General features: G+C 40.9%; 2 protein-coding genes across 3 annotated transcripts; one reads left to right on the top strand and one right to left on the bottom strand.

Moving 5' to 3' along the window:
* Positions 1–1,528: 1,528 nt before the first annotated feature.
* Positions 1,529–7,581, bottom strand: spata2 (spermatogenesis associated 2). Of its 2 annotated transcripts, none has more exons than XM_088291779.1 (3): positions 7,468–7,581; positions 5,799–6,603; positions 1,529–5,416 (listed from the first exon to the last, which is right to left on the bottom strand). In XM_088291779.1, exons 2-3 carry the CDS (start codon positions 6,147–6,149, stop codon positions 4,061–4,063), a joined length of 1,707 nt encoding a protein of 568 aa, XP_088147905.1. In that variant the 5' UTR covers positions 6,150–6,603; positions 7,468–7,581; the 3' UTR covers positions 1,529–4,060. The 2 variants fall into 2 exon arrangements, with proteins under 2 accessions (XP_088147905.1, XP_088147906.1); XM_088291780.1 differs by lacking the exon at positions 7,468–7,581 and adding an exon at positions 7,145–7,235.
* Positions 7,582–11,266: 3,685 nt separating this feature from the next.
* rnf114 (ring finger protein 114) lies at positions 11,267–18,858 on the top strand. Its single transcript, XM_088292159.1, has 6 exons — positions 11,267–11,452; positions 14,449–14,599; positions 16,344–16,450; positions 17,173–17,287; positions 17,369–17,476; positions 17,554–18,858. The coding sequence occupies exons 1-6, from the start codon at positions 11,316–11,318 to the stop codon at positions 17,617–17,619; spliced, it is 684 nt and encodes a 227-aa protein (XP_088148285.1). The 5' UTR covers positions 11,267–11,315; the 3' UTR covers positions 17,620–18,858.
* Positions 18,859–20,195: the final 1,337 nt, after the last annotated feature.

The following is a 20,195-nucleotide window of genomic DNA, read 5'->3' on the forward strand; positions in this document are numbered from 1 at the left end:
CTGGTTCATTTCTACAAATCCTGTATGGAAATAAATCTGAATTGGCAGAGGTAATTATTCTGTTGGCATCAGGCAAGGGTTCAGTTTATGACCTAGTTTTTGGTATGTAATGTATATTTACAGTTCATGGGTGGTAACTTCAAGCATCTAATTTGCTTAGACACTGTGATCTTAAAACAAGCATCTGCGCGTTTATCCTGAGCAGCTGCCAAATTCAAAATGAACATCTTGGGCTGTAGAGTCCTGCCGTGTAAATCTGTCATACAACCAATGAAAAATCATCTCAATTAGAAATTTTGCTCATTATTGCTTTGACTCTAAGTCACTCAATTGGTTATGCATTATTTACAGTAATGTCCACTGATGGGACCTAATTATGTTTGACTGTCTTTATTAGAATGCATTTACTTACACTTTTAATTATTGCTTGACAGCATTTAAAGGAAGCTTTTAAATGTTGTTGACTAATTATTTGTGAACATGTTCAGCCACACGTCAAAATTAGTACATACTCTATGTAGGGCTACTGCGTTTCAGCCTGTGGGTATTTAGCGCCATCTGATGGCGGTAAAGAATAACTACAGCAATGCCGATTAATTGCTCTCTGTATTATAAAAACATAAATGGCAAAATCTAAAATGAGTAATTATAAATATTTCTCTGCACACGTTTCATTCAAGCTAAAAAAAACCAGAGCAACCCTTTTTTCCCAGTTTTTATTTATTCCTTAAATTATCTTATAAAATATCATTTACATTTGTTTTAGTCATTTACATATATATTGTCACCGATTAACAAGTTTGGCTATTTTCCCATTCCACCCCCAAGCATGGCCACACATTGATCGTAGAAGGTCCATCACCTTCACCAAAACATTGTGCAATGATCTCCAGTGCCAAAGTGAATGGGAGAGGAGGGCGGTCGTGAATGCTAGATCACAATTATCTTTAAGTCAACCACACAGAGAGGTAAAGGGAGTGTCGACCTCCAACCAATAGCGCTCAAATGTCCCAATGCAATACAGTATTCCACACCACAAAACAACAAAGATTGTTTGTCCAACATCAGCAATTCATGCCCTGTGACAAATGTAACAGATCCTTTCCATCATCAAATCCAGCAGCAGCCCTGAAAACTGTTTAGCCCTTTGGTGACCTTAATGATCAGTGTTGCTGTTCAGAATTGGGGCGCTTAGGGACATTGATCAGTTCTCTATGAAAAGGTTTAAGGTCGACAAACAAGTCTATACTTGAGCAAAACCACATCATTTACTGAATGGAAAAAATGACAAGACATCCAAGGGCAGACCGCGGGATTTTATCCTTTTATCATTTGTTCTTCAGTTGGCAATATTATGCTTGCAATACTTCTAAAAGTCACCTCTGCTGCTGGTATGACTCACAATGACAATAGTTGGACAACTAAATAATTGTGTGTGTGTGTGTATACGCACAGATGAGAAAATGATTGCACATCTCCTAATGTGACTGGAGACAGTGATACACAAGTTTTCCCCAGTTGATAATAATTGCTAATGGAGATTTATTCTGAAATAAATTTCCAAACCCCCCAGCACAGGCAGAACATCTCCTATAACTTGATACAGGATAAGTGCCACCAACAGAAATAAGAACACAACAAAAAGTTTTTTAAAAGGAAGAATTCAAAACAAAAGTGTGTTCAATCAAAACATGCCCTAAAACCAAACTTGGTCTATCGGTAAACAAAGACTTCTGATTTTGTGAACGACCACTAATAGCATTCTCAGAAACACTGTGCTGATGAATCCACACTTTCGGGCGATCCCGTTTGAGAACAGAAGAGGCAGTAATTAGTTCATGGAAACGGCAGATACGATTGTAAGGCAATGAGAGTTAAACGACTTAACTGAACAGAATGGCCAATGTGTGCTGCCAAAATAAACATTCAACACATAAACTGTATTAACAAACGAAAAAACACCGCATTAAATATGGGAACTAAATTCTAAATGTATTGTACAAATGGGCTTTTGGAAGGAAATCAGTTCATTGGAATCGGCTCGGTTTGTGGCATATGACGTGCAACAGCAATCCCGAACTGGTGCGTCTGAGCACAAACCATACCACTAAAGTTAGTCGTACTTGCAAAATTGGCCAGAAACCGTTACAACACATGTATGACGCGAAATGTGCTTAGATTCCTGCTCAAAAATGTTAATTGTAGATACTATTTTATGTGGATAAGAGATATTACACAGGCCGGCGGGGCAGAACCAACATACACAAAAAAAATAACATCTCACATTAGTCCGGGTGTATGTTGCCATCTCAGCAGCACATCAAACTGCAGCCTCTTCATGACTAAAACTCCACATGGAGTAAAAGATTCCATTCTGAAGTTTCCTTTACCATCATCTGTAAACAAACCCCAAATGTCCTTCAAGCGACATTTTTCCAGTGTAGAGCAGAAGCAATTAAGTGATGGTTAATATTTAGTGTCAGTTGACGGCATATCAGTTATACAGATTTCTGGGGTGGAGGGAATACATTGTTATACATCACATCTTTTAAAACTAAACTAAACAAGTTCCTACATGTGATGGTCTCTTCAGATTTGAATTTTGTAAGAGCCTTCATGCCCCCAAGTCATCACAAAAACTGACAAAAAAAAAGGCATGCACTGAATAATTTTAGTCATAATTAACTAATCATGGCATCAGTGGTGATTTGTTCTGAAGTGCACAATATTCTGAATTACAATGGATGCAAACGTCCATCCAACACCGGTCTAAAAACGATAATCCTTCAACCACGTAAAACATCTGAAGCGTCACCGCAATTCATTTACAGGTGTTTGTCAACATGCACTGTTTCGACTGTGATCGGGACAGATGCAAGAAGAATGTTGGATCGGAATGAAAAATTTGCACTGTTTTTAACGATCTCCTATTGGATAGTTTTCTCGGGCTCTGCGGGGAAACAACAAATTCCACATTTCAGGAGGTTAAAAGTCTGGAAAGTCACACTGGCTGGAGCGCTTTGAGGTAGACAGAAAGCATGACAGAACACTTTCACATTATATACTCTAAAACAACAAGGTTCATACGCTTGAAGAGAATCTGCATGCATTTGATTTGTGGCCCAGACACTTGCCGTGACTCCACCTGAGACTTGACAGGTAACCTCTGATCTAGCGAGGGAGGGCTGCAGCATCCTGGACCACAGAGGTTCTGAGATTTGAAACGCGGCTTGAATGGGCTCGACGCATACACCCTCGCACACACGAACAAGCTAATCGATAGAAAGGAGTCAACATCTCACAATGTCAACCTCTCAAGTCAACAGCAGCATGAAAACATCAGCCCGCTGGAAACCATGGAGGGACGCGGCGGGGGTCATTTACAAGGCATGACTTTATAAATAGTTATGGCATCTGATCATTGTCTCAATAAGTCCTTTTGAGATACAGTACTTCCCACCTCTATTTAAAAGTCTCACATTGTTCTACAGAATCGAGATTTAAAAAATATATACTTTGACATTACTAATTCCCAGTGTATCTTTTCTTACCATTTTTCAAGTTTTAAAAAAAGTTCTTTTTTTTCTTCATGCTGCAAGATCAGGTCTTTTCAGCACAGACACACACACCCTCACACACACACAAGATATATTCTCTCTATATATATTTATATATAATATTTGATGATTTTTTTTGTTGCTTTAGCTGACACGTAAATATTCTGGACTTCATTTTAATGAGAAGTAATTCAACTTTTAAACTCCAGGTTTTCCTTTTAGGGGACAAAAGTGGAGGAACTGGGTAAGCACTACATTATCACATGACTAGTCAAGAGCAGGGAGCAAGGCAAAATGGAGTAGTAGTAGATTTGATAAAAGGCTGGAACTGAAAGCAGACAACATGACCCTACCAACCACCAAGTGAGGGAAAATGTATTATTTGGAGTTCAAAAAGACTTGTCTGTTTGCAAGCAGCGGCGCTTGAGCGACAGTGCGCGGCGATGCTGCCCTTTAAAGGTGGGGACAAAACGCGGAGAAGCAAAACCCTCGGGCGACCTGGATCATCGGTAGACCATGTGCGATATGGTGCCAGATTTGAAATTCAGCTGATGGTTGGGCACAAACATGTGCTGTGGATTCTTCCGCGTGCACATGTCCTTGCCATAAAAGCCCATGCATGAGTCACATGACACCTTGGAGCAGTTGACGCAGGTGTTTGATGCGCCCGGCTTGTTGCAAAAGCCGCATCGCGATCCTCCCATGCTTAGGCGCTCACTGCTGCTTCCTTTTGGAGTCGTCAACGCAACCGACTTGCTTGGGAACAGCTTGGTGGACAACAAAGGTTTGTCCACCATGTGGGGGTGAGGGTGTGAGTGCGTGTGTGAGTGGGTCAGCGCCAAGGGGTGGGGGTGGAGATGCGAGTGGGAGTGCGTGTTCGAGTAGACTGAGAGCTTCTCCTTGACGGGAATGTAGCCGTCGATTGGCCGCGTGGATTTCGGGTGGTAGTCCTGCAGGCTACAGCATGGCGAGGGCTCGACCTCGTGACACGCGGGGCACAGGATCATGTCGCACCTCTGGCAGGAGGCCATCGATGAGCACCCCAACCCACAGCCCTGACACTTCACGCTGCCGTGGGATTTGAGCAACCACCCGTCTCGCGCGTCTCTCGGCTCTCGAGAAGGAGGCCGCGCGGGCGTTTGCCTCCCGCCGGTGCCGCCCCCACCCCTCTCTGTGTACAAGTCAATCTCATCCAGCGATGAAAGATGGTAGGATGTGTACGCATCAGCTGGGGGAGGCGACTGTGTGGGGAAGAAATCGGCAATTGGGCTATAGGAAGGCGGTGCCGCCACAGAAAAAAGAGAGATGGAGGTGTTGGGCCTGATGATCTCATCCTTCATATCTTCCTCGGCATCCACGAACAGAGGCTCCTTCCTCAGACTCAATGAGGCTTTCAGGATGGGTTTACTAACCGCTGCGTGCCAGTGACCCGCCCCATCTGTCACGTCAACCGACTTTGACGGTCGGCTACCTCGCCTCAGGTGGTGAGCATGAGGCCTCTCGATATCCAGAGGCTGCACAGACAGGCGAGCTATATCTGCCCCGAGGCTGTCGCGTCTGCGGAGCGCCTCAGCGCAGCCGGCGGCGTCATCTCTGCAGCCCCTGCGGAGTTCCAGGGCCTCCAACTCAGAAGCCGAACCGCGGGCCAGGGCCACGACCTCCCCAAGAAGACGACACTCCGCTTGGGCCAGGAAGAGCTCGAAAGCCAATTGGCGCAGATGAGCCGAGCCTCCCGGATGGTCCTGGAAATAAAACTGTGAGTCGTGGTCACAAGTGTAGCCGATTGAGTGCATCAGAGATCGAAGCTCGGGATCAGAAATGGCGGACTTCAGGTGGTACACATATGGGCCAGTGAAAGTCTGAAAGGAGGAGGAGGAAAAAAAGAAAAACAAGGGTGATTCAGTTAATGATTTATGCCATAACATGTCAGTCAACAGAGAAAAAAGTTCATCATTGTATTCCAAAGCCGATACCGATGTTTGCAAATGTCTTAATTTGATTCAACACCAAAGACAATCGGATTGCTTTTACGAAGATTTCTAGTAATCTGAGAATATCCACTGTTGAAAAGCCTTTTTACTATAGACAATGGCTCTAACAATAAATATCTATACAATTTACTCATGGTTAATAATGTGATCAATTAGTTGTTGATTGATCAGTTCATTGTGATAACTCTAGAAGTTAATAATTTAAAAAGACATTTTCATTATTTTATCAATTTAATTATTATGGACATACCTTAATACATCTGAACTCTTTCTTCCAGGGGAAGAGTAATAGATTGGTGCATATGGTTTCCAGAGTGTGGAAAGCTCGCTCCAGGCTCCTGATGTTGCCTCCTCTTTGGCAGCGAAGTGAACCTTCAACCACTTCATAAAAGCGCACCATGCGGAAACGCTGTCCTGGATCTGGCTGGTAGGCCCCGAGGAGCGCTGTGGCTGTAGAAAGTAGGGCCTCGCTGTCCTTGTGCCTCCCATTGTCCCCTTCATGTGAGTTTGCCATGCCGTGTTTTTCCCCTCCATCTTGAAGGCGCCTCTCCAGTGCCCCCACATATCTCCTGAACAGGTCTTCTTTTAACTTTGCATCCATTATATGCAGCAGACTAACAGTCAGCTGATTTGCTTTTTGGAGAGCGCATCACTCCCTTTGCATAATCTGCACAAGGATGTCACATTGAAGCATCATTTTGGTGCATCAAAATTCACTGCGTGCAGCAGTACACACTCGCTGTTAATAACGTGGTGGGGGGAGTAGATGAGAAACAAGACTCAGCAGCACAGCCATACAAGAGTTGACGCTTTCAATTGCTGTACTTCAGATGCAGGCTGCATGGACGTCTTCTTACGGACATTTCCGATTGAGGCTAAAAGCCTGATTTGACACACATGCCAATATTTTAAATTAGGTCAGAATGGCTTTTGCTGCAATGCTTGTTAAAGAAACGTTGTTCATCTGTTGGAAATGGCATGTGCAGGTTCCAAGGTCACTGGGACTCATCAAGTCAACAGTCCCAATGGTGTGATTGTCCCAAGCCAGCACCAAGCTGTAACGATACAGGGCAACATTTCAAAACACACTCAAGACAACGTGAAATTCTCAATTTTTTGGACGGTTGTGATAAGTGTTAATCTAATCGTAAAGGAAATCAGAATACACGAAGATATTCATGTTCACTTGAAAGTGAATTGTAAGCTTCCATTAGTGCTTCACATTAGATGTCCGAGTGAGATGACAGCGAAACAGAACTGCGTGAGCCGTAAACTGGATGTTTTCACGTGATTCTCAAAACATTTCCTGTAAACACAAAGCTGTATGGTTCAATTATTGGTTACAAGAATAATGGGAACGTGTGGCCTTCACTGGTCTTGCGCAAGTAGGAATTTTATGTGTGCCGATTGTAAATACGCCTTTGCAAGAATAAAGAGGGCGCATATTGAGTCAGAATAATACAACGCAACCGTCCAAAAGGTTTGGACTTGTGGTCATTACATTCCACACACCAAACCTAGCGAACATGCACTGACGAGAAACAGCGAGAGAGAGCAAAATCGCAAGCTAACGCACTGCGCCTTAGCATTCCATACCATCGCTCCATCCATTCTGACACTCTGACAAATTAAGTTTAAATGCCATGAATGCCATCGCGAATTTCGCTCAAAGCCGAAATGACCACGTAATGTGGCAGGCCCGCCCCAAATGAGCAAAAATCAGTGAACGCCCATTTCACCGTAGCTGTTTAGCGTTAGCTACTATAGGGTAATCTTCACATTCAAAATAAATACATTTTGGTTTAAAGTCATGGAACTATTTAGCATCAATAAATGTCAGTATTTGCACGATACAATTTGGCCTCGGTTGACACGCGCAATGTTTCATAACGACAGAGGCCACTAGCAGCACATCTTACCTTTGACAAGTGCTAGCAGTGGCTAGCGAAGCCTGCTCAACTGTTGGAAATTCCCATCCGCCCAGTGCGCATGCGCACCAATGCTAACGTCATACATCACGTGCTGTTAGGAGGGTAGGAAGGAGAGGAGGCGAGGAAAGACTGGCGAAGAAGGAAAATACTTTGCTCTGTGTGTCTCACACGTTATTCCATTTTTTTATTTCCCCACTTTCCCGTCATCTAACGATTTCCTTATCTCGCAACCGATTCCAAACATTCCGACTTCAACATACTCCAAGATTTCAGGGGATGTCTGGCGGTATTTTTCTCACTCAAAACATTTTCCTCAATCACACATTCAGTTTACATCACATAGTTCTACATTATAATTACCATTCTCAAATTTAAAAAAATGTGCACATTCGAGTCACCGTGGGAAATTTTCATCAATCAAATAATTCCCACATTTTAAAAAAATCCAGTATTGCACATTTTGCACATTAAAATTGTATTACATTAAGACCTCTTCCATTTCAGTCACTTTTTTCACATCAGAACGCGCATTTATACAAGAACTCATAAGGTTGGTCCCTATTTCCTACCAACCAGCACGTTCTGTATCTTCCTTCAACATTTCTTGACTGAGTCAAACCATCAAAACTGACAAAATATTTTCCACATTCCAAAAATTCCCACATACTCAAAATTATACGTTTTTCACGTTAAAATTGATGAGGATACACTCGTTGCATAAATCTCTCCTAATTCAACATTTCATTAATTTATTAATAATTATTCGACATTATATCATATTATTTCATATTATTCCTATCATTCCGCATGTTTTCCAAATAATTCCACAGCTTTTTACAATTCCGCGTTTCAGTTCAGATTCAGATTTCAGATGCATTTTTTCAGAAATGCATCACCTAGGTATTGTGATTATTATTCCATCCATCCATAATCTGAGCTGTTATCCGCACGATGGTCGGAGGCGTGCTGGAGCCTATCCCAGCTGTCTTCATTTATTTGAGGGGGTCAGGCACCCTCTTGTCCCTGCCTAGGCTAGGCTGGAATAGAATCGAATAGAATAGTGTAATACCCTCGTATGTGGTAAAGGATGACACAGTTGCTGATGCACTTCAGTCACTTAGTTCGCATGAGCGATAACAGAATACATATTCATGCATTTGCGATTGGCTGGCAACCAGTTCAGGGTGTCCCCCGCCTACTGCCCGAAGACTGCTCGGATAGGCTCCAGTACTCCCCGCGACCCTTGTGAGGAGAAGCGGTACAGATAATGGATGGATGGATGCAAACACAGATCCATACAAAGAACACGAGAAAAAAAAAAGATTTAGGTGTGGCACCAATGCCGTCTAACCTTAAAAGTAAACCGATAAAAACTTTGAACTGGGCCGACGGGGGCTTCAATTATGTTTCGCTGACAGGTTGAGCCAACAGATTAAGCAAAAAGTCAGCTGCCGTAGTATTGCATTAAGTGATCGTATTATTTTAGACACAAATAATTGACTAGCACCATGCCTTTTTGGTACTCGAAGAAGGAGCCTCAGTGCATCATTATGGGCTGCTTTTGGCCTCGGTAAACGTGACTTCTTATAGTTGAACCATAGCTGAACAGTATAGAGTGGTGTAATTTGTCTTTAACAAATAGCACTTAACAAAATCAGAGCACATTGAAAACTTTCTTCATTCGAACAAACTCCTTAGTTGAAGCATAAAAATACAGATGACATAGAGGCATAGATACAATAATAAGTTTTATGTTTTTGTTTGAAACCAAACCGGGTATCAGTTGAAGGAAGAAACATTTACAGCTTTGCGAACAGGATTCTCTCCAGCACTTTAGACAAGATACTGGCTAAAGCAATTACTCGATAATTGTCTACTTTCCCACTCTGGTCTTTTCGTACTGACAATATTAGTCCAGACAGTGGAGTCTTGTTGTTATTCCTGACCTTGACCTCTTTCCATCAATCACAATTTGAAGCTTCTTAGCAAGCAAGTTTGCTCTCGTTAAATTACGTGCACTTTTAAACCTAGCATTTGTGTGCTTCCTATTATATAATAGCGCACCCTGCCTCGGTCTGACTGCGATTGACCAGAGTCTAAAGGCTTCTCTAGCAACAGCATGTTTCTTAGCCACAAAGTCATTCCTCCCGACCTGATGTTGGGTACATTTGCATTTAGATTTATAATAAGGTGCAGTGGAAGCATTAAGTCAGTTCACAATATCATCATACATAGTGCAGAGATTTTCGGTATAACCTTACAGCTCACATTTGAGCACATTAAGGCCTCACTCTGCAAAACAAACTATTAAGTAAGATGTCAGTCAACAAAGACTATTCAGCTCAGAAATTCCTGCTCAGAAATTCATCCTAATTCCCTTTTGATTCATAGAGCTTATAATAGTAAATTGATTATAATTAAACTCTAACCGCATGGCCCAGTCAACATTTAACAGTAACACCTTCACCAGTGGGTCATATTTAATTTTCCATCTGCAACAGATACACAATAGAATAAAATAAATGATGGAAATTAAAAAGATATTCATCAATACACTTTTATTAAATACATTGAGAAAATTAGAAATATATAGTACATGTGATAGTTAACTGTAACAGATGTAATAAACTAAAAAGGATGACAACAAATCTTGCAATATCTTGAATATAGATTAATAATTCAATGTTATAAGGTAATATGAGGGTGACCGGTTCAGAAAATGGATGGGTGAGATATATATCAAAGTATGTACATCCATCCATCCATTATCTGTACCGCTTCTCCTCACTAAGGTTGCTGGAGCCTATTCCAGCTGTTTTCGGGCAGTGGGCGGGGGACACCTTGAATTGGTTGCCAGCCAATCACAGGCCACACAAAGACAAACAACCATCACACACTCTAATACCTTGGGGCAATTTAGAGTGCCCAATCAACCAGCCATGGATCTTTTTGGAGTATGGGAGGAAACTGGAGTACTAGGAGGAAAGCCACACAGGCACAGGAGAACATGCAAACTCAACACAGGAAGGCCGGAGCTGGAATCAAACCCACAACCTCTGTACTGTGAGGCCATATTGCTAACCAGTTGCCCACCGTGCTGCCATGTACATACATACAATTGTAAAAATACAATACATAAAATATACAATATATTTAAAATTTGGACATCTTACAAAAATAGCAGTTGTTACGATCAAGTGCAACAGTCCAATGAATGAACAAAATACATATCTTCAATAACAACGACAAAAAATAGCTGAAAAAACATAAATAAATAACAAAACAACCAACTTAAAAAAAGGGGAAAACGACTAGAACATTTTTTTCCCCAAGTTTCCATTTTCTTAACTTTAACAAAGGAGTCAACCTTTAGACACATTCCCGATTTGGTCGGGGGAACAGCAAATGTTTCAGTTCAATGTGACAAAATAAGTAGACTTATTTTTCACGAGGGGCAAGATATGAACATATGAATACAGCTCAAACAAAAAAAACCGCATCGAGTGGAGAAGAATTTTTCCTCATTAATGTGCACTTTCACCAATAGTAAAATGATATTCATCGCATACCTGAGTGATACATTTTCAGAGTCAAAACCAGATATACCTTTTGGCTCAATCGTTTTACATTTGCCAGTTTTTTAAAAAATAAAAAGTCATTTAACTCCAAAATCACTCCAAAATGTAGATAAATAAATATAAATATATAAAATATACAATACAAGAAACCTGATTTCAATACGTATATGACGAAAGCAGTAGGCTCCGCCCCGCGCAGGAGCACATATGACGAGATCACGTGGTTGGTGGCAGCCGGACACAGTGGAGAGAAAAGAAATGGCGATGCTCGGAGGCTTCAGTTCGACACAGCACAAGAAAAACGTCTCTGACGTGAACAGCGACGTGTCCGAGTTTCTCTGTCCTGTTTGTCTCGAGATATTTGACAGTCCTGTCACAACACAATGTGGCCACACGTAAGTACTTTTGTTCTGACAGCGATTCGCTTTGACGTCGTCTATCATTTGCGATGCGTCGTATTAGGAAACCGATTTGAACAGAAATGGTTGTTAAATCATCTTATCTGTTCGTCTTGGCCTCACTTTTATTGGTACCTTCTATTTTTTCTTTGAAGGCCTTTGTACACAATGCTGACGCGCGTTAACTGTTGAACCTTTTCTTTCCTGCTTTCGCATTTATTTGTTCTAATCAAACCCACGCCTGTACACCCTTCGGTGTAAACAATGAGGGAAATATCATTTTTTTGCTGTCTTTTTAGCCTTTCTAAGGACTAGAGTTAGAATACGTCAACGTATGTCCATGCTTTGTGTGTTACGTCGTCTTGGTCCTTTAGCAAAATCGCTGCTACTTTGCACAGTATCAGTTTTGTTTACATCAAACAGACCTGTCATGGGAGTTGTAGTCCTTTTTTGCTAATGTGTAGATTCCGTCAAACGACTACAAGTCTGTGCCACATACTATTGTTTATGCTGCACTGTAGTTGTAATTTGAATGTGACTTTATACCATATAACGTTGTAAGTGTGCAAAAACAAAACTAGCTTTAAAAGGCTTATTGCAAGTCTAAAACGTTGCGTCACTTTAAAGTGCTTTTGATGTCCGAATCAGACTCACTCAATCATCATAAAACTCAAAGAATAGTGAAACTCTGAGGTCATATTCTAATCAGTTGCACACATTTCTGTAAAATGTATTCATTGTAAGCTTTGTTGTTGTTGTTGTTGCTGCTGTTGCTATTAGTTGTATGTGGTTTTGGCATGCTATGTCCCACAAGCTGCTCCCCTAACTGATTAATTGAGTTGTTTTTTGTTTGTTTTACTGTCCACAATATGGTACTTGATAAAAGATGTCTTCTTTATGTATATTCTGTTTCCAAGATTATGTTGATTATTTAGCATGCAGGTATGGAAAAACGATTTGACCCCCCCCCCTTATTTCTTCAGTTTGTTTTTCATTTGAAATGCCTGGTAGAACTAATGGTACCTTTGTTTGGAATAATACAACGATGACAACAGAAAATACCTGTATGAATTGAGTTTAATTTAAGCTCCGATATCTACCCATTTTCCATGGTTCTCTTGATAATAACCACAATCTCCCCTCTCTGAGCCGTCACCTGATTGTGGTGGAGTGGTTTGTGTATTCCAATGATGGTAGAAGCTAAGATGTCTGAGATTTATCCCCATGTCAGGGTCAGCCATGGCAAAAAGGTCATAGGAGAGGCACCAGACAAAGTAAGGCTCACAAGACCCCTACAATGACTAATAATAATGGAAGACGCTTCCTTTGCCCGGATGCGGGTCTCCCGGGCACTCATAGGGGACAGGTGCAATGTGAGCTCTGCTCTGGCTGCGTCGGTCTACATTCCTACCCTCACCTATGGTCACCAGCTGTGGTGTCTGGTCTCTTACTAAGAAATAAGGTGAGAAGATTGGTCTTCTGGGAGGGATTCACAGTTGAGCTGCTGCTCCTCTGTATCGAGAGGAGCCAGATGAAGTGGCTCAGGTATTTGGTTAGGATGCCACCTGGACGCCTCCCTGGTAAGGTGTTCCGGGTACGTTCCACCGGAGGTCCCGCGGACGACCAAGGACATGCTGGAGAGGCCGTCTCCCCCGTCTAGCATGGGAACGCCTTTGGATTCCCTCAGAAGAGCGAGACAAAGTAGCTGTGGAGAAGCAAGTCTGGTCTCCCACCATGATCCAGCCCCGGATAAGTGGAAGAGAATGGATGAATAACCGCAATCTAAATATTTACCTCATTTACTTTAAGTTGTTACGTCAATAGCAATGGCATTTCTCTACCAAAGACCATGCTTTTAGGCATTCTATATTTTATTTGTTTTCTGTTAGTCACATGACATATTTTTAGTGGTACCAGGCATTAAAATGAACATGTCACTGAAGAAAACAATATGGTTTGAAAAAATTTTGGTCCTAATTTCTTGTCCCTGATTTTGCCATTCAGCCTGTTACTATGGAGGAATGACTTCTTCACAAAATGCCTTTGTCATTAACCAATTAATTAATGCGCAACATCACAAGATTTCCTAGAAATTAAAGTCTGTCAAAATACTGAGTCTGGTGGTGGGAACCATCACCTAAACCTGTGTACATACACAAAGAATGAAAAAAGTCGGATGGTAAGGTCTTCAAATTAGAGTAAACTGAATAATTATTTCTCAACATACAGACTCTCGACCCTTTCCTTTTCTCTGCTTCTTGGGAAGCTCTTTTCCAATTGACTGTTAAATTTCAGTTAAAAGTATCTACCAATAAGCTCATACAAGCCTAAATTCTGAGATGTTCTTCAAATTGACACGTCAAAGTAACTTTGGGCATCACTTGGCATAAAAACGCAACTTTAATAGCGTAAATTTATTTGTGTGAAGAGCTGTGTGGGTCGTGGACTCGGTCATGCACTTTAATAATCAGTTGTTTTCTTTCCTGAATTTATTTGTTATCGATGATTTTTTTTTAGGTGTTTCATAACATTCATTCATAACAATATGTGTAGTAGGATGTTGCCAAAATGAACATGTCCATTCTGTTTAGTAAAATATCAGTTTTGAAAACATTTAAAAAATTGGCAATATATGTTTATAAAATACTACACAGTCAACTTATTAATGTTGCTAAGTGAAGGTCCAGCATGTGTTCAGAAATGCTGCATCATTAGCCCAACAATGTCAACACTGTCAGCAAGCTGGGAGAAATGGGCAAGTACAAAATAAAGGGCTTTGATCAGGTCACTAAGCTGCATGTTGGTCAACAGCTGTTGATGTTATATATAGTATTTTAGGACTATTTTTAAATCACATCTTCTGAGCTGGGTATTAATTGAAAATTCTCCAAATTGTTGGATGTCAGTTTATTTCATAAATCCATGTTCTATATTAATCATTAGAGCGGACTTGAGAATCATCTATAATCATCTTTTATTTGCCTTCCCATCAGGTTCTGCCAGAGCTGCTTGCAAAAATGTTTGCGTCCACAGAAACCCGCATGTGCTGTGTGCCGGGCTGCGCTTGGCCATTGCACAAAAGCTGTGGAGCTTGAGGCCCTGATCCAATCATCTGTGGCAGCGTGCAAAGGGTGTGGAGCTCAGGTATGCTTTGGTTAACTTATGACTTTTCAATGTTGTCTTAATGCTGTGTACAGTGGTGCCTCTGTTTTGTTCTAAGAAAGTACTTTCACACTTTGACACTTATTGAGCTTGTCATGAATGGTGACTATTGATTTCTGAATTTTTAATTTTTTTTTGACTTTGCGGCAGTGGTTCCCAAATGTTGTTACCCAGAAAACCCACAGTTTGCTGTTGTCGCCAAGTAATGACCCACTTAAGATACTGTCAAGTCCATAAATATTTGGGCATTGAGACCATTTTCTGCATTCCACCTTTGTGCAACACCATGACGGATTTGAAATGGAAACCATAAAGATAAGCTTTCAATGCAGACTCTGAGCTTTAATTTGAGGCGATTTACATCCAAATCAGGTGTAGGAATTTCAACACAGTTTATATTTTTCCTGCCTCTTGTTTAACGCACAGAAAGTAAAACAAACTAACACTAATAAATCAAAATGTGACTTTTCAATTCTTTGCTGAAAATCCTTTGCAATCAAGGATAGCCTGAAGTCTTAATATTACCAGACACTGGCTTTGTTTCTGGTGATGTCCAGACAGGCCTCTGCTGCAGCTGTCTTAGCTTCCTGCTTGTCGTTATTTGGACATTTGAAGCATTTGTCGTAGTATTCCGCATGCCCACGCCATAGCACCAACACCACCACACTTCACGGATGAGGTGTTATGCTTTGGATCGTTAACAGTTCCTTCCCTTCTTCATTTATTTCTCTTTCTATCATTCTGATACATGTTGATTGTCAGGAAACCTCTGCATTTCCCCTGGTGAAGTCTTCCTTTAACTGTTGACTTGGTCAAATACACCCATGTCTTGGAGAGTGTGCTTGATATGGCCAACTGTTGGGAAGGTACTTTTTCTTGACTTGGGAAAGGATTCATCTGTCACCCTGTAGTCTTTCAGATCTATTGGTGTTGCTGAGGTCACTGGTGTTTTTTTTAAGAACCAAACAGTTTATTTGGCCACACCCATTTTTTGCTATCTCTCTGATGGGTTTGTTTTTATTTTTCAGCCTAATGATGCATGCCTGACTGATAGTGATAGCTCTTTGGACTTCATGACCTCACCTCAGTCCAAATGAATATACCATACTTGAAATGAACTCGTGACCTTGTATCTGCTCCTTGTTGCGAAATGAGGGAATCATGATGCACAGTTGTCCGTGGAACAGCTGAATAGCCAATTGTTCAGTTACTTTTGGTCGCTTATAAAGGTGAAATACTATATCAAATGTTGCAATTTCTACAATTAAAGCTGAGTCTGCATTTAATGCACATCTTGATTGTTTCATTTCAAATGGATTATGGTGTTGTACAGAGCGGGAATGCTGAAAATTCTGTCCAAATATTTATGGACTTGAGCATTTGAAAAAATGTATATCATATTTTTATACACTAGTGCACTTGCTTACATAATCAAAGTGCTTTTTGTAGTCCCTTAAGAAATGACAAACATGTACAGGAGATGGTTTTAGTAAAATGATATATCATAATTGAATAAAGTACAAGCAAACCACCACCACTTAGCACTGATCTTTACTTTTTAGTTAAGTGCTACATAAATGTCTTTTTAGGTAATAAAGGATGCAACTGCAACCTTTTTCTACCAGTTGCATATATTACTGAACATTAATTAGATGAAGGGTAAAGTAGCTAATGCTGTAACTATATGTACGAAGATGGGTTCTTGAAGTGTTTTCTTCCTCTTTAGGTTGGTCTTTCCCAGATGAGACTTCACACAGGTGCTTGCCCAAAATACCAGGAGTACATTGAGGAAGGAGTTAGGACCACTGCTCAGAGTCAGCCTGCTATCATCAGGTGAAGAAATGACACAAAACTCTCTCAAATACCACTTGCACTGGATTCTGCAAGCTGTAGTAAATTGATATAATAACGTTGTTTCGGCACTGCAAATTAGCCAATATCTAGTCCCTCTCAGACAAATTAGAGATTTGATACTGCCTTCCGGCAAATGCCGAAGGTCTTGTTGAAATCCAAGGCGCAGTTATGCAAGGACTTCATAGAGAAACAAACCTGCTTGATCCAGAAAGTACAAAAGAACGTAGTGTTGTGTTTTGCTCATTCTTGGCGCTGATAACAATCTCACTGATGCGTTATAGTCCCACTAGCTAAAGAGTAAAGTTAAAAAAAACATTATTGTATAATGTCATAAAAACATACAGTATTGAGTACTGACCATTGCAAATAGGCATATGCACAACATCGTGGCACTGCGCCAAAGCGATGTTTGTTCACCTGTACTCATATGATAGATGGCAGAGGTACTTCACTGATAGGGCTCCCCTCTGCTCAGTGATTGTCAGCACCCACCAACACATTTTTTTAATTGGCCAAACTGGTAAATCTGGTGAGGCATCTCAGGGTACCACTATAATTCTTTCAGCGATAGGTGGATCCTCAATGTTGTTTCTACCTCTTTGATTGAAATCACGCCTCTGAGAAGCAGCATTGAGATCTGAAACGGGGGTGGGGGGGAGGAACAAGCTATGTGACCTAAATAGTTGTTTGTGTCTTTACAGTCCAGTGCCAAATCGTTACACTTTTACCTGCCCTTACTGCAACTGCCAGAACCTCGATCAAGACGGCCTGGTTGAACACTGCACTACCCAGCATGCCCGCGATGCACGACAAGTGGTGAGAAGTCATTTTCCTCCTTCTTCATCAACTGCAGTTTTTGCACAGCTGAAACGTGATTTAACCTTCACGTCCGTCTAGGTTTGCCCCATCTGTGCCTCCATGCCGTGGGGGGACCCAAATTACCGGAGTACCGACTTCTTCCAGCACCTGAAGATTAGACACACTTTTTCATATGATACCTTTGTTGTAAGTTGGTGCTTTCAACATGCCAGTGGGCACATTGACTCCAATCCAAATAACATGCTTAATCATGTTTTGCGCAGGATTACTCGACAGATGAGCACACAATGATCCAGGAGGCTTTACAGCGCTCCCTTCTGGACAACTGAAATGTGAAGAAGAACAATCTGGAAGAGGAAAGCGGCAAAAGGGAGGATGGGGATGTGATGTCTTCAAAAGGCAGAGCAGCACACTTATTTGGTCATGAATGATGAAATGGTGGATGGTTAATGAGTTTCACATGGGATTGTACTCATGACCTTAGAGGTTTATTCTGACAGAAATAAACCGCGCAACACACTGGAAGATCATATTGTCTGATTTAGGTGTGTTGCTGGTGTCATCGTCTCATATCTTTCTATCCGGTGCAGCCTATTGAATATTTACTAACCAATAGAGCAGTTCACTAGTTAATGGTATAGTGTCATCACACCTCTGATTTACAAATCACATTCCTTGTTGTCAGTACAAGGGTTGGGTACTACCAGTAGATGGCTAACTTGTCAGAAAACCTGACCTGATTGAAGCGTTAACATTAATAATTAATGGCAATTTCACACCGAGGGTGGTTCGACGGTTAGGAAGAGGGTCTTATTTTTATTTTTTTTTCTAACACGTTTTATGTATAGTGTGTGTGTGTGTTCTGGAAATAAATACGAGCGGGTCAAGCTCACAGTTTATTTCTTCCTTGTCATTGTGCCTGTTGGTAGATCTTTTTCCGCAGTTCCAGAATCACAGGGCTAATGGTTCACTCGACCAACTTAATGCAAGTGTGGCAGATCACCTTGATTATTTTCACGTGGCGAATATTTGTGCATGTATTTTGGCCACTGGAGGGCGGTAGCATCCCACTCTTGCAGGCCAGTGGACAGTTGATCCCGTACTTCTGTTCTTAAATGTGCTCTACTGCTGCTCTGCAAATTATCTATCTCGAAGTAGTCTGACTACAACGTAATTGCACGTGCAGTTATTGATCTAGCAGAATAACAATCGCTTTCTCTTGTACTTATTTTACAGGGAATCAAAATGTATCTTACTCTTTGGGTTTGTTTTGTCATGTTGACCACTTAGGTTGCTCGGGTCACACTTCATTACTGCTGACTGTTGTGGAAAATTGAAAATAAACAATAGGCCAGTCTTGTGCTTCCCTAATAGTGGCAGCGAATTGTTACACGACTGTTTCAGTTTAATATCACCTTATGTCAATGTGTCTAACGTCCAATGTGGTTTTCTTTTCTTTGCTATAAACACCTGTTTTCCTTTTCCAATTACTTGTTTTCTGGATAAATCTATCAAGAGGTTATAATAACTCTGCACACTGCACAATAAACCCAGATGAAGTAGCTGTACAGCTTTTGATTATTCAATGACTTGAGTTGTTGGGTGTTCTACATTCAAATTTAGATTAATTTGGTTTCAACGACCCATTCACTATACTGTCTGAGTAATCACACATTACCGGTATGACAACTTGCACACTTTAATTAGGCAGAGCCCCCCTCCCACACCACCAAAAACAAAATCTACAATCTCTGGTTTGATTGAGACATACATCAGTGAGGCACTAATTTAACTTGCTAAAATATGTTTCTTAATGCCAGAACAGTTTGTAGTGAGAGTAAAATTATTCTGATCATAGGGAGTCTTGTAATATTTTGATTCCATCATAGATGGAGAGCTCTCAGTATGATGCACCGCTGCAAATACGAGCGCAACAATAATATTGTTATACAAAATTAAAGCGTTGAAACTGTGGAGATTAATCTAAAAAATGTAACTCAGTTAACTCAGTTTGATTTACTTCAAAAATAATTGGTAAATATTGTACCATGTTAGCTGTACATTTTTAGCACATCTCAGAACAAACACTGTGCTCAAATAACCACTGGGTCTTGCTAACCAACACTGCTGGAGTGTGGTGCTCGTGGGCAGTTTTAAAAAATGTTTCCAAGATAAATGTCTGTCAAGGTGTCTCTGTTTAGATCGTATTCAAGAATCAAAGAAAGTTATCAGAACAGTCATTGAATTAATTATGCTTCATATTTGGTGATGCATTAATTCCAATATATTCAAGTAAATATCAGTTACAAGCTTCACAAAAAAAATCTTAGCCCTGGAATGGCTAAAATTCTTGATAAATTGCATATATTTTTAAAGTTTTAAATCACACCTTGATTGTTTTATTTAAAATCCACTTTGGCAGGGTAAAAAGTCAAAATTATAAAAATTCAGCCTTCGAGACCTTACTGCATCAGAAAAGACAGGAGCACTCAGGGCAGTACAGTCACACCAACAAATATGTTGCGTTGATTGTATTTATTGCACATAGTTGTTCTAAATTTATGATGCAACTTAAGCCCTTTGGTGTGTGTTGTCTATGGGGAGAGGAAACTGTCTCATCTCTATGCTTTTCTATGCAATTATCTTTGCTAAATGACATTAGACTTTCTCACCTAGCTCTGCAGAGAGTCTCACCCGCCAAACTTCTTGATGTAGCCCCCCTTTCTAGTTTTGCTCTCGGCAGAGAGAGGGGAGACGTTAGCTGTGAGAGAACTAACGAGATACACCAGTGCTCCTGGGCAGGAAGGAAGTGGAGCCGAAAAACATGGCAGCAAGAAGTCTTTCTTGTCTGTTTGGTGGCGGAGCTAAAATTGGAGAAGGGGGGCAAGGTAGGGAATAGGAAGAA

Source organism: Idiotropiscis lumnitzeri, chromosome 3 (assembly GCF_059441095.1).
Source record: "Idiotropiscis lumnitzeri isolate Australia: NSW breed Sydney's pygmy pipehorse chromosome 3, RoL_Ilum_1.0, whole genome shotgun sequence".
NCBI classification, from domain to species: domain Eukaryota; kingdom Metazoa; phylum Chordata; class Actinopteri; order Syngnathiformes; family Syngnathidae; genus Idiotropiscis; species Idiotropiscis lumnitzeri.